At 44.5% G+C, this 22,038-nt stretch overlaps 1 protein-coding gene across 2 annotated transcripts in view; it reads right to left on the minus strand.

Annotated features, from left to right (window-relative positions):
• Positions 1–22,038, minus strand: part of EIF2AK2 (eukaryotic translation initiation factor 2 alpha kinase 2) — a 300,514-nt gene that overhangs the window by 96,248 nt on the left and 182,228 nt on the right. For both annotated transcript variants that reach the window (XM_085611364.1, XM_085611363.1), the window contains exons 10-11: positions 18,273–18,395; positions 10,643–10,768 (exon numbers count right to left, since the gene is read on the minus strand). In XM_085611364.1, coding sequence (XP_085467490.1) covers positions 10,643–10,768; positions 18,273–18,395 — 249 coding nt within the window. The remainder of the gene's footprint in view (positions 1–10,642; positions 10,769–18,272; positions 18,396–22,038) is intronic.

Consider the following 22,038-nt stretch of genomic DNA (forward strand, 5'->3'; position numbering starts at 1 on the left):
TAATATGGCGGCTTGAGGGCTCGCTTGCATGGCATCTGCTTTGCTGAAAAGAAAAGAAGCTATTATACGAATGCTATTGCGGGAAAAGTAATATGTAAAAGGGAATAGAGTAGAGGAGGGTGGTATACAGTGTGACCACTTTATTCTTGAAACTAATATTTGTATTTTGACTTTATCATTAGTGCGCATTTGGGCCTCTCGTGTATGTCTGAGGTGAGCTGAGTCATGTGGGTTTTGCACATGACAACTGAAAGTCAGCCCGGAAGAATGACAGGCGGGTCGGGAAAAGGACAAGGTCGCAGTATGCCTGAGCCTGAGAACCGGCAGTGAAGAATCTAAATGAATGAGTCTAAGGGGCAGATTCAGAAGCCCCGTGCGCCACTTTTGCGCAGCCGTTGTGTCACTTCTGTGACGCAGTGGCGGCATAAAGCAAGCGCCATGCTGTGGGGGATTTACAATGTGACGCATCTAGGGAGATGCGTCACGTAGTAAAGCCCTGCGCCACATGAAACCTGCGTCAGGTTTCATGTGGGCGTACCGGCGCAGAGTGGGCGCAGGAACGCCTCAGAAACGTGCCTGAGTGAAATCTACAAGATTTCACTCAGTCACTTTTCTGACCCCGCTGCGTCAAAACCTTGCACCTGTTTGGAGCAGGCGTAGGGTGTGACGCACCATGTGGAAGATAGGCCGGGTTGCCACAGTGCTGGAGTTGCGTCACACCCGCCACACAACTCGAGCACTGCGCCAACCTTACGCGGGCAGATGCGACATGCATCTGCCTATCCTTGCGCCATGGCACGCTGGATTGTAAATGCGGCGCATCCGTGGTGGCGCAACGATGGCATTGCGTGTCGCACGTTTCTTGGCTCATCCCTGCTGATTTGCAGGGATGCACCAGGAAACGTAATTCTGTCCCTACATGTTTAATTTAAAACATTTGTTGCAGATGAAATGTGAATGCGGGTGGGAAAATAAAGTTTGAATAAAGAATTAAGGGGATGGGTTAGCGAACAATAAGTTAATAGAAATGATGTCGTGTAAGCATGGTGTGATGATCATGCTCCCATTGCCTGAATTTTTACGATAAAGACACATTAATGGGTGGAACAACCCGAACAAAAGGTATAATTGAGGTAACTTTAGTTAGCACAAAAGCACAAGAAATAAAGAGCGCGAATTGCTGAATGCTGCATAGGGAGATGCTGTCCGTGTAGCAGGTGATGCTGATGCTGGGAGGAATGCTGTGAGATGCTGATGAAGAATCGAATGCAGAATCTGAAGCAGAACTTACTTTCCTAAATTAATTGGGTTAGAAGAAGACTTTGCAGAAGAATCTCGAGGATGAATAGAGTGTCAGAGAGGGGTGCGGCGCAATCGTCGGTGTTAGAGAAGTTACTATCCTGTCCTGAACCCTGTCCTGAAGTCTTTGTCACCTGAACTATCCCAGGGGACCATTACCAGCCCTTTGGCCAGGGGGTTGGTCTTCACACCATTCTTGGTAACTATCATTTCATGTATTTACAGATGTTCTTCTCTCTCCGTCCTCTCCCTTTCTGAGTACAATTCATTGCAAGTGTTCGAAGTATGTGTTAATGATTAATTGAATTTTCTCTCCTAACGAATGAAAATGTCTGTGTTGTACTTTTGAAGAGGTTCACATGCTCAAAGTTTAGATAAAATTTTAAAATGCTAAAGGAGTCTGTGGTTATTTCAATTTTAAGTATAAGTAAGTTAGCTTTATGTCATTATCACCATCAATTAGTTCAACTAATGGTCCATCGACCAGAGGAAAGAACTTTTTGATCTGTGAAGGGTTAGTGAAGGTGTTCTAGACTAATCCTGAATATTTGTAAAAACATATAAACTTGACACCCAGCGGTTTTATTCAAATTGCGTGTTTGATGGGCTCAGGTGAGTATATGATAGTAGAGTATCTGTTGTTGGTAAACCGCTGGATCAGTATCACTGATGACATCATCCACCATACAGCTGTTCAATTTAGTCAACAAACATGCTTTTGAACTATGCAAATAAGTACCAAACGGCCCAGAATCATCTACGGCATAAACATATAAGTGCTTATATGAATAATTAGACTGTAGTCGAATGCCTGGAGACACACAAGTCCCATAAGTTGGCCAAGCCCCTACTGCGCACATTCTATGTAATATGCACATATTTTCACGGAGAGTCCACTACCTCCAGACATCCAAGCAACATTAAGTGCCCAAACATCTTTTACACACAGCCTTCATTCACCCTCTGCAAAACTCTTCAGGTCGAGCCCACTCCAGGCAGGCACCCAAGTACCATTAGGCGGTCAATCTCCTACCATATACAGTCTTCTTCGGCAGCAGAGCTCTTCACGGAGAGCCCACTCTCTCCAAGCACAGTTGATGTGCTAGCACGCATAATGAAGACTAATGAAAACTGGTGGGCGAAATTGTAGGCAGATGCGTGCAAACTAATTACATTAGATCAGACCTATCCTGAGAAGTAGAAAGGTGCAACAATAAAACCAATCTTTACAAAGGGTGATCCGGTAGACCCAAAAAACTACAGATTAATAGATGTGGGTGCAGAAATGTATAGCAAAGTATTGTTCCAGGCAGTCTCACAATGGTGCAAAGAGTTGCATTTGATCCAGTTGGAACAGGGCTGCTTCAAGCCTGGGCATTCTACTTTAGATTACTGCCTTAGCTATAGCCTATATTACAAAAAGCCTTAGAAACAGGGGGCTCTTTCTATACCTGCTTTGTAGATTTACAGGCTGCATTTGACCTGGCGGAACAAGAGATTTTGTGGGGCAAGTTGGAAAGTATCGAAATTCCAGGTACTTTACTTGGGATACTTAAAGAGCTCCCCAGTAAAAATTGGGCCAGAGTACAGTTGGACACCGATTTGTAGTCTCTCCCAGAAGATAAGCATTAACAATGGGCTAAGGAAAGGTTGTGTGATGGACCCAACTCTTTACTGACCTCCCAAAAACACTATCAGGTACTCACTCCTTTTCTCCTAAGATGGGGGGGGGACTCCCACATATCATGTCTGCTTTATGAGGGTGATCTTGTTATTATGGATCATACCCCAGTTGACTTACAAAGGAAAGTGGTGGAGTTTAAACAGTACTGCATGAAAAGGAATATGCTACTTACCAGTATGCATCTGTTCTTGGCATGTAGAGCTGCAGATCTACACACTTTTGCATAGATCGCCATCTGGTGTTGGGCCCGGATGTTTGCAGTTTGTTTTTCCTCTTGAAAAGTCTTTAGAAGTCACGAGGTCGGTGACTCCTCCTCTGGATCGTATTGCGCATGGGCTTCGGCTCCATCCTCAGATTGTTTTTCGCCAGCAGGGAAAGATGGAGCGTAGTAATAACAGTGAAGAAACCCATGTGTGTATATCTAAATAAGATAAACTGGAACAGATACAGGTAGCCGGGGAGGCGGGTGGGCGTGTGTAGATCTGCAGCTCTACATGCCAAGAACAGATGCATACTGGTAAGTAGCATATTCCGTTCGAGGCATATGAGCTGCAGATTACACACTTTTGCATAGATTATATAGCAGTTCCCAACCTTAGCGGCGACCACCCGTATCTGTTGCAGTAGTTTGAAAGAATGTTTTGAGTACAGCCTGGCCCACACTAGCTTGTTGCTTAGTTTGCACATCTACACAATAGTGTTTAGTGAAAGTGTGCAGTGTTGACCATGTAGCTGCTTTGCAGATATCATCTAATGGGATGTTCCCTAAGAATGCCATGGAAGCCCCTATCTTTCGTGTAGAATGGGCTTTAGGGGGAACGGATAGCGTTCGTTTTGCTTTGTGGTAGCAAATTTGAATGCATTTTACAATCCACCTAGTTATCCCTGATTTTGAGATGGGGTTGCCCTTGTGTGGTGGAGAGAAAGAGACGAACTGTTGTTTAGTCTTACGGAAAGGTTGTGTTCTCTCGATGTAGTAGAGTAAGGCTCGTTTGACATCTAGTGTGTGCAGAGCCCTTTCTGCAACGGTCTGTGGTTGCGAGAAAAATACTGGTAGTTCTACAGATTGGTTTAGGTGAAAAGGGGAAATGACTTTAGGTAGGAATTTTGGATTGGTACGGAGAACAACCTTGTTATGGTGCATTTGAAGAAAAGGTTCTTGTATGGTAAATGCTTGTATCTCACTGACCCTTCTAAGGGAAGTGATGGCTACAAGGAAAGCTGTTTTCCACGTCAGGAATTGTAGTTCGCATCTGTGTAAAGGTTCGAAGGGAGGCCCCATTAGCCTTGTGAGAACAATGTTTAAGTTCCACACAGGTGAGGGTGGTACTCTGGGGGGAGTTATTTTTTTTAGGCCTTCCATGAAGGCTTTAATGGCAGGTACTCTAAAGAGTGATAGATGTTGTCTGTTTTGTACGTAAGCTGCAATAGCTGCGAGGTGTAGTCGAATGGACGTATAGGCTAGATTACACCTTTGTAGGTGGAGTAAGTAGCCTATGATGTGTTGAATGGACACGTCCAGGGGATTAATGGTGTTGTTATGGCAATAGACAACAAAGCGTTTCCACTTGGCGGCGTAGCACGCTCTAGTGGTAGGTCGTCTCTGATGACATTCATACAGTCAGGGGGAAGATTTAGGTACCCGAATTCTAGGATTTCAGGAGCCAGATCGCAAGGTTGAGCTGAGCTGGGTCCGGGTGTCTGATCTCTCCATGGTTCTGGGTTAAGAGGCATGGTGAGAGGTGTAGTTTGTGGTGTGGTACTACAGTAAGTTCCAGCAGTGTGGTGTACCATGGATGTCTGGCCCACGTTGGAGCTACTAGGATTAGCGTGAGGGAGTGTTGCTGTAGTTTGCGCACCACTAGTGGAATGAGTGGGAGAGGCGGAAAAGCGTACGCAAATCTGCCTGACCAGTTCATCCATATCGCATTTTCTTTGGACAATGGGTGTGGGTATCTGGCGGCGAAGCTTGGGCATTTTGTGTTTTCGTGGGTGGCGAAGAGATCTATCTGTGGATGCCCCCACATTTGAAAGTACGGGTGAAGAACTTGCGGGTGAAGCTCCCACTCGTGGATCTGTTGTGTCTGTCTGCTGAGCAGATCCGCCACGGTGTTTTGGACTCCTGGGACATGTTGAGCCAGGAGAAAGATCTTGTGGGGTATTGCCCATCTCCATATGCTCTGTGCTAGTTGAGAGAGCTGTGGAGAGTGTGTGCCGCCTTGTTTTTGGATATAATACATGGCTGTCAAGTTGTCTGTGTGGATCAGAACTGCCTTGCCTGAAATCTGTGTTTGAAAAGATTTTAGGGCTAAGAAGATTGCTAGTAACTCCAGGTGGTTGATATGGAGTAACTTCTGCTGAGGTGTCCATGTGCCCTGCAAGGTGAGATGTAATAGATGAGCTCCCCAGCCGGAGAGCGATGCGTCTGTTGTTAGTACTATCTGAGGAACCGGGTCCAGGAACGGTCGACCTTTGGAAAGGTTTGTGGTGTTCCACCACTGCAGAGAGCGATAGGTGCGACCGTCTACCAACACCAGATCTGTCAGTTGACCCTGGGCCTGGTTCCATTGGTGCGCTAAGCACTCTTGGAGAGGACGCATCTGGAGTCTTGCGTGAGGTACTATGAATATGCAAGAGGCCATCATCCCTATTAGTTGCATGAACACTCGAGCTGGAAGGGAGTGTTGTGCTATGAATTTTTCGCGTAGAGCCTGAATACTTGTAATCCTGGCTGGATTGGGGTAGGCTAGCGCTTTTGAGGTGTCTATGGTGGCACCGAGGTATTGTTTTGTGTGGGATGGTTGTAGCTGGGACTTTTGATGGTTCACCGTGAAGCCTAGTTGGTGAAGTAGTTGGATTGTGGTGGAGGTGTGGCTTTTATCAGCCAGTCGTCTAGGTATGGGAAGACGTGAATGTGTTGTCTTCTCAAGTGTGCTGCCACCACTGCCAGGCACTTGGTGAATACCCGTGGTGCTGTTGTGACTCCGAATGGGAGCACTTTGAATTGGTAGTGTTGTCCGTCCACTACAAATCTGAGGTACTTTCTGTGAGCGTGGTGCACTGGAATGTGGAAGTACCCGTCTTTTAAGTCCAGAGTGGTGAGGAAGTTGTTTTGGGAGAGGAGCGGAAGTACCTGCTGAAGCGTTACCATATGAATATGGTCTGAGTGTATGTATGTGTTTAGGGGCCGGAGATCTAGGATGGGTCGTAGAGTCTCGTCCCTTTTTGGTATGAGAAAATATAGGGAGTAGACCCCCATATTTTGTTGGCTGACAGGAACGTGTTCTTTTGCATGTTTTTGTAGGAGGGAGATTACCTCCTGCTTTAGTAACCTTAAATGTTCTTGTGACATTGGGCGTTGCCTGGGTGGAATGTTTGGGGGGGTAGATTTTAGTTCTAGGCAGTAACCTGACCAAATTATTTGTGTCACCCATTTGTCTGAGGTGATGGTCGCCCAGACATGAAGGAAATTTTGGAGTCTGCCCCGACCGGAGTGGGATGGTCTGGGGGGAGCGGGGGGAAGTCATTGGGTAGGCTGTGTGGCAGAGCGGGCGTTGTTTGTTTTGCCTCTGCCTTTGTTATTGTTACCCCTGTAGCCGCCTCTTTGATAACCCTTTGTAAAGGTGGTCTGAGTAGGGGATTTGTATGAGGTGGACACTGTGTCTGAGGAGTAGCCTCTGGATGTACTCCGAAAGGAAGAGCGGTGAAAGGAGCGTCTGGGCGGGCGTGACTGGATTTTGCCGTATCAGTGTCCTTTTTCATTTTTTCTAAGGCCTCATTCACCTTTGGCCCGAATAGATGTTCCTGGTCAAAGGGATGGTTAAGGATGGAGGCTTGTACTTCTGGTTTAAACCCAGATATCCTTAGCCAAGCATGGCGACTGAGAAGGACGCTGGTGTTGATGGCCCTGGAGGCTGCATCTAGGGCACAACGTATGGAGGTATTTGTGATGGTTTTACCCTCCTGAATTAACTCATTGGCCTTAGCTTTATATTTTTCAGGGAGATGGTGCATTATGCTTTCTAACTCGTCATAATGGGCCCTGTCATATCTGGCCAGTAGCCTGAGTATTGGCTATACACCATATGTTGGCCGCTTGGGATGCTGTGCGTTTGCCTTATGCATCTAGTAGTTTTGATTCTTTGTCAGGTGGTGGTCCTTCACCTGACGCCTGGGAGTTTGCCCTTTTACGTGCGGTAGTTACTACTAAAGAATCTAGTGGTGCTGGCCCTCTGATGTAGGAGGGATCTGAGGGGGCAGGTTTGTATTTTTTTTCAATACGTGGGTTAATGACACTGGCTCTAACTGGGTCCTTAAAAATTTCTGGCGCACGCTTTACCACTCCTTTGAGCATGGGCAATATGGAGGTGGACCTATGTGCGGTGTCAAATGTGTCCAGGAGGAAATCTTCCTCCACGGGGTCGGTATGCAAGTCTACCCCGTGGTAATGTGTAGCCCTTTGCAGAAGATGGTTGAACCCCAATGAATCTTCTGGTGGAGATGGCCTAGAAGGGTAAAGATCGTCTTGTGGGACGTTGGGGATATCAGGGATATTGTAATCGTCCCATGGTTCTGGGGATCCTGTAAGGGTGGGGTCCCCTGTGGCACATCCCTTATATCATCATATGGTTCCCCCTAATCATCATCGTCTGGAGACGGGGTCGGAGAACGATGAGGTGGGGGTGGAGAAGGCGGAAGCGGTGGAGGTGGGGAAGGTGGAGGAGGTGGGGAAGGTATTCTGAACGGAGAGGTAGCAGAGTCCTTCCTCTTTGGAGGTGGAGGTGGAGCAGGTTTCTCCAAATGTCTCTTTTTGGTAGAGAGTGTCAAATGTCCAGTTTTTGGATCCTTGGTGAGAGTTTTTTGCAAGGGATCCGGTGTAAATAGTTCCGGTGAGGTTGTTTGGTCCGTCGGCGGCGAAGGCGTCTGGGCCGTTGTCTTTCTAGGCTGTTCCGTGCCAGTTTGTTGCTTGGAACCCGGCTTGGGAACCTCCGGTCGCTTGGTCGGTACCGAGATGGGTTTCGGCTTGGAAGTGTCGGTGCCGATGGCCTTATGTGTCTTGGTCGGTACCGAAGATGGCGTCGGTACCGAAGAGCTGGGTTTCGACCCCGAGGGTTTTGGTGCGGAGCTCGGTGTCGAGGTGGAGGCCGGTTTCTTTTTCGGTGCCGAAGCGTGTTTATCGGCACCGCTGGTAGGCTGGCTCGAGCCCGAGCCGCCGGAAGGCTTACTTGGCTTCTTCACCGGGCCCGAAGGTGGGGTGTGTGAAGCAGTGTCTCTGGTTTTGCCTAGGCCCGGAGGCGAAGGCGTGACCGAAGCCTTTTTCAGTGCCGGCGAGGGTGTGGGGGGGGGGGGGGGAGATCGGTACTCACGACCCTCTGCGCCAGAGTGATGTCCTCCACATCTGATTCGTCGGCCTCGGAAGCGCTGACGAGGTCCTCTTCGGTGCGATGCTGTTCCGGATCGTCAATGTCGTCTCCGAAGATGTCGACTGGAATCGACGTCGAGGAGTGTGCCATGTTCCTTCTGGCTCTTCGGTCCCGAATAGTCTTTTTGGATCGGAAAGACTTACACGCCAGACAGTCTCGAGCCTCGTGTTCAGGGGAGGGGCAGAGGTTGCATACCTCGTGAAGATTGGTGTGGGGAAATTTGGACCCACATCGAGGGCACTTTTTAAATGGAGTTCTTTCCATGAGCCGGGACCGGAGCTTGGTTAGGCCCGAAGGCCGCCGTCGATGACTGGAACCGAAGGTCTGTGCCGATGAGAAGGCGTGTCGATTGGGGAGATCGCGATCGAAACAATACTGGTGACAGGCATAAACTGCAGATTTGACGGAGGTCGGTTCGAGGATATTTCGTTTGGCAACGAGGACAATATCGGGATGGCATCCATTCCATCGCCGTCGAAGCATGGTAGAGAGATGCGACCGAGAGATGGAAGTAGGCCCCGAAGGGCGAGGCCCACTAGCCTCATGATCGACTTGGACCCCGCTCAAGCAAAATAACCAAACGTCTACCTGAGACAAAGAGTAGAAGAGACATGATTGAAATACAATACTGACAAAGGTGAGGAACCCGTGTGAACTAAAAAAGAGCAAAGCAACAGTGCTGATCTGGAGCGCAGGAGCACACACCTGAGCACAATGGCAGAAAGAACACATTCTACCAATGGAGCCGATGAACATGTGCATTACCAGCAAGAGATGGAGTCACTATACCTATGACTCAAAAGAATTCTTAAAAAAAAAAAAACTTGCACACATCTGGGCCCAACACTAGATGTCAGGAGTATGCACAGCATGTTTATCTACAACCACACATGCCTATTTCTTAAAAAAAAAAAAACTTGCACACATCTGGGCCCAACACTAGATGTCAGGAGTATGCACAGCATGTTTATCTACAACCACACATGCCTCCAACATACCATATCAGTCCACTATAAACAAATATGCACTAGTGCCAGAAAAATCCAAATTAATTCTTTGTCCCATACTGTTTCTTACCAAACTGAGGGACAGGAAAGTACAATGGCACGACTCCTGACAGCCAAGGATCAATAAGGCAATTCAAGGAGTTTGGAAGATTCTTACAGGTCCTGAGAAGGAAGTGCTTGTAACCAAACAAAGAGAGGTTAACTGCTGTGATAGCAGAGAATATGCACAGTCTACAATGTAGACAGGCGTAGGGCAGTGGCATGGAAAGGGGACAGCAGAATGATGAGACAGGTGACGAGAATGGTACAGATGCCTCAGTCTTCATGCTGTTACAGTTATTTTACAGAAGTATGTTAGCAAGCTGCAAGGTAAATGTCAACAAACCTCTGATCGATCATGTCAAGGAACAATAATCCAGTGGTTGACTGGGCTGCTTATCAGATGAAAAATGTCAAATATTTAGGAATAATAACTGTAAAGAAGCTTGAAGACACCTTTTGCTTGAATTACAACTCAAAATGGTTGGCGATTCAGCAATTTTTGGGGTATAATCACATACTGCCACTATCTTTGATTGGCAATGTCAATTATATCAAGATAACAATTCTTCTGAACTTAGACCTTTTTTAACACCTTCCTAGTTACATAATTAATAGCTTTTTTATAAGTTAGAAACCTGTATTAACAGAATGTTCTGGTAAAATACATGGCTAAAATCGCTCAGAGTAAATGAACACATAACTAAAACATCCTGCACGTGTCTGCACTTCTTGGATGAGCACAAGTCACTGATGGCAGTCCTCAAAAATAGCTATTTAATAATACCTGGATGAACCTGTCATCAAAACTAACTGATGCAGTGGTCTGATTAAGACACTTATACCAGATCATTAGAGCATATCTTAAACTGCAGCAGAGAAGTTACTAATTGCTAAGCTACTCAGAAGGTCATATTCCTTAGAACCTGATTCTTGGGAACCTTATCTGAAAAATGACTGTATCTGTTGTATTCCCAAGGAAAAAATCCCCACTGTATGAAGCCATGATGACAAACCAGAGAAGTGCCTCGAAATAATGACATGCTTTTTATTTCCATTGTCTGGCACTGAGGAGGCTCAGCTCGTTGGAGCGTATTGAAGAGTCTTGCAACAACCTAAATCATGTTTATCGAATTACAAAACACTTTAAGGAATTCAAAAACCTCTTGACAGTAATAGATAATACTTACCTTGAGTTAGTGGCTGTATCACTCAAATCAGGATAAAAATATGCCTTTTCTTGCCAGGAGGTGTAATAGCGAACAACATTTGGGTGATTGAGATCTGCTAGAGTTACTACCTCAGACACTGCTTTCCTAATGAAACATAAGAATAAATGATAAAAATATACACATAAGAATTGATACCTACATATAGTATTCGATTGTCACCGTTTTGGCTGTTACACATACACATAGGATGGATGGATGCATCAACATTTGGGCATTGAGTTAAAATATTGATTTAGGAAAATGTCTTCCTGTTTTACAGTGATGTATCGGCACCAAAGCAGCTTTTTTGATAAAAACATGATATATTAACATTATTTCAGAATAATTTACTGCACTGCAAAAATTATTATTTGCCTCAATCATTTCGGTACCCTCAAATGATGCCTAAATAATTGGAACCCAGTACAGACCCAAAAAGATTTTGTGGTGATATAACTGACACGCCTTTGTAGTTAGAAGGGACTCTGTTGTCCACCAAAACTTCCCTAAACGATATTGCAATTCCTTACTTTTAAACAAAGTCAGGCAGTGATCTAAGCAATTCACAAATGTGCTACTGAAAAATACCACCGTCTATGAAAACTTGAGAAAGCAAAAATTGGAATCAAATGAAATTTAACTGAGTTGCCTCAATGTCAGCTAGGAGATTAGAAGAGATGAGTTTTACATATTGTGGGTAAATATGGGTTATCTCTTTCTTTTGAACTGTAGCATCTTGTGAGAAGGGGGCTCTGAATGTACTGAAGTTTTTTATATAGTGCGAACATAGTACACATGAGCAATTCATATGCATGAGAAGTAAATCGTGATGTGAGTGACGAGGTTATTTGAAGAGAAGATGATAGACGAAATGGAAGCAGGGTGGATATCAATCAGATGTCAGAAGGTAAAGCCAAGAAGGAAAAAACTCAAACGAGTGCCTTAACTGTTTTGCTTTGAAGCGTTCCAAGTTATTCACTGCTTTAGTTTTTGGCTTCTCTAGTACCTCCAGCACTTCTGAGTTTGTTTATTGAGTCTTTGTGGTGCCAGAGATGAGGCAGTCGGCAGAATTCATTTAAATTTTAGTGGAGCTGTTATATATTTGGGCGAACATTCACAATTGTGTTGCTTTTATTAATGGGGAAGAGGACCTCATCATTGACAACAAGCTCACTATGAAATCACAGATCAATGCCGTCACCTCTGCCTGCTTCCTCACTCTGCACATGCTACGTAAGATCTTTAAATGGCTACCTCTACACACGAGACGCACAGTGACACAGGCCCTCATCACCAGCTGACTGGACTACAGCAACGCCCTCTACGTAGAAATCGCTGCACGTTTCTTACAGAGACTTCAGGCCATACAGAACGCCATAGCCAGACTCATCCTTGGTCATCCCGGCAAACCCACATCACACCACACCTCAGGCAACTCCACAGGCTCCCCATACAGAAGAGTGCCAATTTAGGATGCTGACCCATGCACACAAGGCTCTACACAACTAAGGACCCATCTACATTACCCAGCACCTAAACGTCCACCCACCGTCAAAAAGACTACGCTACGCCTCCCTTTTGCTTGCCCATACTCCCTGCATCTACTGAAGAAGAGGAGGACGCTCCTTCTTCCACATCAAAGCAAAGACCTGGAACAGCTTACCCATGCAACTTCGGACCTTCACCTCACTTTCAGAATCCTGAATGACACTCAAAACCAGGCTGTTCGCATAAGCCTTCGGGACCTGCAAGTACCTGGATAAACTAGTGGGTGTTTAGCCGCACTTTATAAATCCTGATTGACTGATTGAAGACCAGGTGTCAGACTGTGGATTTCTTCAGAAGGAACATGAATTTGCTATTATTTATTTTATTTTATTTATTTTGAAGTTTTTATATAGCGCGGACAAGACCCTTGCGGGTATCAGAGCGCTTTACAACAAATAAAGGAGATAGAGGAAATTGAAATAGTTATGCAAATATTCTTGGTTATAATAGTCAAACAATGGTAACTGTTCCAACATAACAAATATCTACAAGCCTGCATCTAATAAATCAAGTGAATTTGGCCAAGAGAAGAGATTTCACTTCATTTTTAAAGGATGCCGCATGAGGGTTCTGTCTTGTTTTTGGGGTAAGGCATTCCATATCCTAGGGGCCATCCCTGAGAAGGAGTGGTTATAAGTTTTCTTCTTGGTGAATCGTTGTGGTTTCAGTAGGTTATAAGAACTCCTGTTGGTTCTGTTCCCACCAGATGGTATTAATTTCTCTGCAAGGTATCGTGATGTTTTTTGATGCAATGCCTTGTGTGTCATACAGGCGATTTTCAAATGGATTCTGGCATCAAAGGGTATCCAGTTAAGGGCATGTAAGTTCGGGGATATGTGACAGTTTCTTTTGGAGCCTGTGATTAGTCTGGCGGCTGTGTTGATTGATGCTCTTAGTGGGTCTGTCGTTGATTTGGGAAGGCTGCAGAGAGCGACACTCCCATATTCCACTCTGGGGATTACTAGAGTTTGGACTACCTGTTTAAAGTCATTTGCTGGTATGAAGGGCTTCAGTCTTCTTAAGGTGTTCATCTTAGTTGCTAGGCAGGTGTGCTTCTGCATATTTAGCTTATTATCCAGAGTTATGCTCAGCGATTTGGCAGAATCGATCATGAGCGTTTGGCCGTCGAGTGCTGTTAAGTGCTTCATCCATTCCATTATGGTGGTTGTTTGGCTGGGGGGCGCTATTAGGAGGAATTCTGTCTTTAAGGTGTTTAATTTTAAGTGGTTATTTGCCAGCCAGGTCTACCTTTTTTGGAGTGCTGAGTTGAGGGACTTGATGTTCTCAAGTGAGTGTACCTTAATGTAGAGTTGTGTGTCGTCTGCATACATGTGGTATTGGACCTTTGATGAGTTGAGAAGCTCGGTGAGTGGTTACATAAACAAGTTGAAGAGTGTCAGGGAGAGGGAAGATCCTTGGGGTACTCCTAGAGTGACTGGAGTGGGTTTGGATAAAGATTGATTGGTCTTGAATCTTTGTGTTCTATTTTGAAGGAAGGAAGTGAACCAATTGAGAACCGTTCCCGATAGTCCCATTCTAAGTTTCAGGAGGACTAATAGATTGTCGTGTTTGACAGTGTCGAAGGCGGAGGATAGGTCCAGCAGAATTAGTAGACAGGCTTTGTTTTGGTACAGTATTTTTAATGCGTCATCAATTATGTGGGTCATGGTAGATTCGGTGCTGTGCCCTGATCGAAAGCCAGACTGGAATTTATCGAGCAGGTTGAAGTGATCAATGTGGTAGGTAAGTTGTGTGTGAACACATTTTTCTAATAGTTTGGCCAGTGTAGGGATGTTGGATATAGGGAGATAGTTATTTAGGTCTGCTGGGTCAGCCGATGGTTTCTTTAATATGGGGAAAACCTGACCAGTACTTAAGGGTGTCAGACAGGGATGCGTACTGGCACCCTTTCTTTTTAATTTATACACCAATGGCTTAGAGGCTGCGATGTTGGTTGGTAGTCAGGACCTGCCCATGATTGATCACCGTCCAATACCCGCTTTGCTTTACGCGGATGACGCGGTGATCATGGCCAGGACCCCACTCCAACTCCAACTTCTCCTCGATAGATATTGTGACTTCATGGCAGCCCTTGATCTAAAAGTAAACATAAAGAAAACGTTTGCCATGCATCTGGGGAAACGCTTTAGACATTCTGGCAGTATCCGGATAAATAATACCACTCTGGAGACCGCAACTTCATACCCCTATTTAGGTATTCAGATAGACAATACCTCTAGTTGGGGTTCTACCCTCCTGGCCAGAAAGCTGGGGCTCCTCAGAACTACAACAGCTTTGGTCACATTTGCGCAAAAACTAGGCCAGCGCCCCTCCCGGGAGTTGATTCAGATCTACAGGGCCAAGTGCCGCCCAGTGGCAATGTATGGGGCCGGGGTTTGGGGTCACGTTAATTCGGAAATTATCCAAAAAAAGAAAATGCTTTTTTGCGGTACCTTTTGGCCACTCCTAATAGTTCGCCAACTTATGGTTGCCATATGGAGTTGGGGGGAGGATTATATCTCTGATCTTATTGCAATCCAACCAATTCTTTTATGGCATCGACTATGGGTTACTTTAGAGTGTAAACTGACTTGTTTGCTTATTTCTGACTGTCTCACTCTGAAAGGTTGGAAAAATATCCCGTGGCTGCTGTATGTTTATAAATTCCTGAGAGATGTAAACCTGGAATCTCTTTTCATGCTCCCTGAGTCCTTAGCAGATATTTCACGCAAAAAGCTGAAAACTGCGTGCCTATCCCATTTACGTGAGCTTCGCTTAACATCTGAGATTCTAAAGCCTACAAATTTCCATCTTGCCACGGTACAAGTCTCATTTGGGATTCAGCCATATTTACTATCTAGTGCTAATCATTATGAAAAATATCTTTTAAGACAATTCAGGTTTAATACTTTTCATCGGTTGTTAACTTTCCCGAAGACAAAAGATTGGTCTAGTAAACTAACTCCTTGTCCATGTGATGGGCAATCAGAACAATCGCTATTGCACGTAGTCCTCTTCTGTAGTTACTATGAATTTCCACGCCAAAAATGGATTTTACCTCTATTAAAATTCATAGGCCTACGCCAGTGTCGCCCGGCACTCCTTGCTTTACAATGTTTGGACACTGAGTACAGCATCTTACCAACAGCCAGTTTTTTAAAAGCTTGTGTTAAATATCGTGCAAACCATGACCCTTCTTAAATCGCTAGATTGTAATTGTGATTAAGACTGAAAGAAATAATGTGTTATATACTACTTGTTGGTACAATCCGCGTATAAGAACCTTTTTATGATCTACATGAATTCCCTTGATTTTAAAGATTTGTTTTTAAACTTTTGTATACTTTTATGGACACAAAATTTGTATCCGAATAAAGTTTTAATTGATTGATTGATTGACTGGAGTGGGTTTGGATAAAGATTGATTGGTCTTGAATCTTTGTGTTCTATTTTGAAGGAAGGAAGTGAACCAGTTGAGAACCGTTCCCGATAGTCCCATTCTAAGTTTCAGGAGGACTAATAGATTGTCATGTTTGACAGTGTCGAAGGCGGAGGATAGGTCCAGCAGAATTAGTAGACAGGCTTTGTTTTGGTACAGTATTTTTAATGCGTCATCAATTATGTGGGTCATGGTAGATTCGGTGCTGAGCCCTGATCGAAAGCCAGACTGGAATTTATCGAGCAGGTTGAAGTGATCAATGTGGTAGGTAAGTTGTGTGTGAACACATTTTTCTAATAGTTTGGCCAGTGTAGGGATGTTGGATATAGGGCGATAGTTATTTAGGTCTGCTGGGTCAGCCGATGGTTTCTTTAATATGGGGAAAACCTGACCAGCTTTGAGGATGTCTGGGATGGTTCCTTGTAGCAGAGAGGTGTTTATAATCCTGGTCCATAGAGCCACTAACGTCGGTATGAATCCATTTAGGAGGGAAGCTGGGAGTGGGTCAGAGAAGTGAAAGGAGGGATTTAAGGCCGTGACTGTTTTTAGAATAGATTCCTCGCTGTAGAGGTCGAATGAGGGCCATTCTGTGTTGTTTTTGAGGTCGAGCTTTGCAGAGCAACTAAATGGGTTCCTGATGGGGGTCCTTGAGGCAATCGTGAGGGTTGGTGAGCGCTGATAAGTCATTCAGTAGGTCTATCTTTATGTTTTCAGTTTTTGTTGTGAAATAGGAAGCGAATGCCTCGCGACTGGGGAGAGATTCTGGATTAACTTGAGGTGAGTGAGAGACACCCTTAGATTGCGCTTTGATTGTTTCAAAGAGTCTTTTGGGGCGGTTCTTGGCTTGGTCTAATTGATTGCTAATGAAGTCGATTTTTGAACGTCTGATTTTTCTGTAATAGGCGTTTCTCGTTCTTCTGAGTAGTTTGAGGTGAGCAGCGGATGGTGCTGCTCTCCATTGATGTTCAATTGTTCTTAGCGCTCTTCTGTCTTCATTCAGCCTACCGTCATACCATGGGTTCGAGTCTTTAGTGGAGATACTTTTCAATTGTAGAGGAGCTAAATTGTCTAATAACACGTTCATAGATTGGAAGTAGTGATTAGTCAGATCGTGTACGTCCTGTAAACTGTCAGGTGAGGGCGTTAGGATAGGGCTAGCGGTTGCCAGTGAGATAGGACTGAGGTTTTTTAGGTTTCTCTTCCAGATTTTTGTTCTCTTGGGTTGGACATAGAGTAGCTTAACTGATTCAATGATATGGAAAGTGAGGATTTGATGGTCAGACTAGTCACATGGGAGGATCGATTCCAGTTGGGTGGAGTCTGCTTTGGAGATTACTAGATCTAGGGTTGAGCCTTTTTCATGAGTGGGGCTGTCACAAATTTGGGATAGGTTAAGGTCAGTCAAGAAAGTTTTGAGGCTATTGACCTCAGGGCCGTTCCAGTGGAGGTTGAAGTCCCCTAGGAATATCTGCGTGTTTTGGTGTCCAGCATTTGTGACTAGGATATCCATTATGTGTTCAATAAAGGTAAGGCTGTTTCCTGGAGGATGGTAAAATGAGTGAAGTGAGCATATTGTGTTGTTATTTCTACACAAAAATTTCTAGAGATTTCTAGACATAAATATTCACAGGAGGAGAAAACCGGGGAGATGAGACATTTCACGGAGAGGTAGTCCTGATGTATGCAGGCAATACCACTTCCAAGCCTATCAATTCTATCTAGTCTTGTGATGTGATAGTTAGGGGGGACTAGTATGTCTAGGATGAATCGTTAAGCCAAGTTTCCGTTAAAATTGTGAGGTCAGGTTCGTTGGTCAGTATGAGCTCATCTATATCAGCGGCATGACATGCGCCCGACCTATACTATTAAGTAGTATCAGTTTGCAAACATACACTTGCCGGGTCTGGTGGCTTAGTGGACTAATGCATCCACTGTAGGGGCCTGTGTCTGAACTCATGGTCACCAGTTCAAATCTCAACAGCTCCACTCAGCCTTTCATCCTTCTGGGGTCGATAAAATGAGTACCATTGAATTGGGTAAAAATAATCATATGTTATTCAGTGCCAAGATGCCCTTCTGGGTGAACGTGCATGTGCACAAATACACGTTATGTGATACACGTTGATATGTCTATGGATATAGAGTTGGCCATCAGTCAAACAACCTAGCAATTTGGCAATGGGAGATCATTGGTTGATCTGTAGTATACTAACAACTCCATTTGCTACGTTTGGAAAAACACTTTTTCAGTTGATAGATGTTAACAGAAGAAGACAACCTTATGAAAAGTCCTTTTTGATTTGCCTATAGATGGATGGAGACATCAAGCCTTAATATGCAAGCACCAATGCCTTCATTATAGAATTTGAAGGAACACCGAAGAAGTAATAGATATTATTGATACTATGCCACCAGGTAGTTTTGGGAAGTGGTTTTAACACAACATTCTGTGTTTAACAGAGAACAGTGAATAACAATGATAATCCGTTGTTCTGCACCCAGATGTTTTCCCTCATTCTACAGCATTTTGTCCTATGCACTGTACCATGTTTTGCATAAGTAATGTACAAATAAGTACCACTAAACAAACTTGACAAAATATTCTTTATTATTGAGACTTACCCACTGTGCAGTTTTACTTTCTTCACAGCATAGTATTTGGTGTCAACTTTGTGTTTTGCTTTGAAAACACATCCATATCCACCTTTGCCAAGCTCTGATATATCCTGAAACTTTTCTTTAAATCTAGAAAAATTGTAATGTATGTATTATTTACAGTTTAGGTCCCCAAATTATTCAGTCACATACACAATATCAGCAGTACAAAGATCACAGCAGTTTATTTAAAAATTAAATGACAGTCCTACTCTGCTCAGCTAAGCCAGGCATACATATATCTATTTATATTACACAGTGGCAGTCACCACTCTTCATTTTCAATGGAAAGTGTATCTGAACCAAAACTACATTTTTTGATTGACCTGTAACTTTGAGAACTGTGGAAGAATCTGCACAAAATGTGGGACTCGCTTAGCACTAGGCAGCTAAGGATGGGCATGCCAACCTTCTTGTAGTTCCACATAGAGGAAAAGCATTTAGGAGGGATGGGGACAACAAAAGTGTGCTTCCCGTTGTAGCTCTCAAAGGAAATGTTGCTCTTGCCTGCAGCAAAACGTGCTAAACTTATTTACGTCAAACTTAGCATAAGTGTAGAAATGTTCACTAAAAGCATGCTGTTATTGGTTTGGTGTAAATCTGTTGGGCACTTTTAGAGGTATCAGTGTTTGAAAAGGGTGCTTGGACGGCTCGGGAGGGTTAATATGTATATAGATTGTCAGATATAAAGCTATTTGTTTAATTACTTATGCCTTGTGCACCCTTTTGACGAATATGCATGAAATTTGTACCTTCTCTGTTGAGATTACTCTTTGTATTTTTAAATTCATGCAGATCCACTGGAGGTGGAAGAGATAAATGAGGAGCAATAAAAGTTTCATTTGCTAATAATCTGGCGCTGTTTGATGACTACATGAAATGTGACAGTTACCAAATTAAGCCTAATGTAAGGTCAGGCATGCCCTACAACCAACCTCCGCTGCGCATAGCTCCTGGGGGTTTGGTGTAGGGCCTAGCTTAAGGCCATGCACTGTGGAGAAACGGGACATGGCAAGTGTATGGGGTACATCATAAGGCACATGAAATGTACTGAAAAAAAACAGTTAAAGGTTAGTTGTGGTTTCCCAAACATGATAACTGGTAATTCCTGGGCTTTTTTCGATTTTGTGTTTGCTCAACTATAATTAGCCTGTGTTTTTTCCAGCAAGTATGTATATAATTTATTTAAGTCAGTTTGGTGCACACATTACAGTTGCTTTAGATAATTATAACTAGTACATTTTTGTGGTTTTGTTAGTTTAACACAGGATCTTTTAACTGACATTTTCACCTAAATATAACGCCCCTTTAACCATTGCTTTTTTCAGCGAATTTCTACGTTTTAATTCTTGTTACGTAAAATGTCCATCACCTTGGGTGGCGTGAAATTGGGGGCAGGGCCTGGCCTGTGGCCAGGGCTTGAGCTCAACCCCTTCAAGTGCCCTACCCACCACTGCGGGAGGCCTTTGGCCATGCACAGCATGCAACTGGGCACAGGGCCTGGCCACCCCTCACTGGTACCCACCGCCCCTACACATGGCCTTTGGCTCTGCGGCTGTGAGGAAGTGCAGCGGCAACAAATGATGGACAGAATGCTGAATGAATCAAACATTCACCCACAGTCAAGAGATCTGGGTCAAATCCATTGTTCTTTTGCTCACTACACCACCCCAGTTTGGACCTTGCCATATGTAAATCAGTCTTGACCCTGTTCCTCATGGGAACAGTATAGCCCGAACTGCCTAGCTGGGTCCTCCCTGGACTAGAAACAAACATCTTGGGACCGGTTTCAGGGTAACACCCCTCATCAGCCAGGCTAGCTTGAATACAGTGGCACAGCGAGTAAGGGACCCACGTCTGGGCATACCCATTCCAATTAGGGCGAAAAGTGCTGCAGCAACAAATGATGGGACAGAATGCTGAATGAATCAAATATTCACCCCCAGTCAATAATTCTGGGTTAAATTCATTGTTCATTTGCTCACTACACCACCCCAGTTTCGACCCAGCCATATGCAAATCAGTATTGACCCTGTTCTTTATGGGAACAGTCCAGCCGGAACTGCCAAGCCATGTCTTCTCTGGACTGGAAACAAGCTTCCTGGGACCGGTTTCGGGGTTACACCCCTCATCAGCCAGGCAAATTTGAATCCTGTGGCACAGCGAGCAAGGGACCCACGTCTAGGCATACCCATCCCACTTAGGGCGAAAAATGCTGTGGCAACAAATGATGGACGGAATGCTGTAGGAATCAAACATTCACCCTAGTCAGGAGATCTGGGTTAAATCCATTGTGTGCAGAAGGGTGCACGGCCTGTGCCCAACCTTCTGCAAATGCCCTACCTCCCATAGTGCATGGCCTCTGGCCGTGGGGATGGTGTAGGTGGTCGCAGGGCCTGATTGCAGTCAGGCAAACTTGCTGACTTCGTCAAAAGGTCATAACATCAAAAAATAAATAGTGGGACTATTGGCTTTATCAAGGATTGAGCATATCAACATATATGAAGCAGATTTCTCTTCTTTGTCCACAATTCACAAATAGCTTTAATCAAATGTATATTTCACTAACTCACATATTACAATGTTTAATAAAAGTGATTGTTGTTAAACTGTTTCTTAAAAAAAAATTTTTTTTTAAATTAACTCAACCTGTCTCTATGTCTTTCTTTTAGCATTTTGCAGCCCGTTGTTAGTCTTGGCATCTTTTGGCGTGTTTCCCCTGGATTTTTACTTTCTGACCTCCCGGTTTTAACTATGTTTTTGTTGGTTGTGTCTCTCAGCCCTTTCTCACTGCTGATCAGTGTTAAAGTGCAAGTGCTCCTGTTGTAAATTGTGTTATGGATTGGTGTTTCCATGATTGACATATTTGATTTACGTGTCAGTCCCTAGTAAAGGGCACTGAGTGTGCCAGGGCCTGTAAATCAAATGCTGTTAGTGGGCTGCAGCACTGGATTGTGCCACTCACACAAACAGCCTGTAAATGTAACTCTGGCCTGCCATTGCAGAGCCTGTGTGCAGTCTGGGACTGCCATGTCGACTTGGCAAGTGTACTCACTTCCCAGGCCCTAACCTTCCCTTTTCTTACGTCAGTCACCCCTAAGGTAGGCCCAAGGTACCCCTGTGGGCAGGGTGCAGTGTATGTGAAAGGTAGGGCATGCCCTGATAGTGAATTACTGCCAATTTCGTTTTTTACTATTGCAAGGCTACCTGTTCCCATAGGACAGAATGGGGAGTTTGTTTATAACATCTTATAAACATAACCCGCCCAAGGAACTACGTAGAAAAATAAAGTTTAGTATGCCTGAACTCAGAATTTAAAGATGCATCTTTTAGTGAAGGTGATTTTTACATTCCGTGTTTGAAAATACCACTTTTAGAAAATAGGTATTTTCTTGCTCAGCCATCCAGTAGGCCTCTGCGGGGGTTTTAGATTGCCTGTCTGGGTTTTGGATGACAGGGGCTGGAGAGGAGCAGTGGCTCCCGATAGTCTAGGCGGGTCAGGAAAGGGCTGAATAGACCTGGGCTGCATTTAGAGTAGGAGGAGAAGATTTCCTTTCACCTGAATGGGCCTTGTCTGCCTCTGACAATGCTGTCTCCATCTCCTACCAGGAAGCCACACCAGAGAGGGCAGAACTGGTTCTGGCTGGGCACAGACACTCTCTGCCTGAGAGGACAAAGTATTTGGGGCTATAAAAAGTGGGGCCTAAACCCCTAAACTTTAGAACTCTTGGAC

Source organism: Triturus cristatus, chromosome 6 (assembly GCF_964204655.1).
Source record: "Triturus cristatus chromosome 6, aTriCri1.1, whole genome shotgun sequence".
NCBI lineage: Eukaryota > Metazoa > Chordata > Amphibia > Caudata > Salamandridae > Triturus > Triturus cristatus.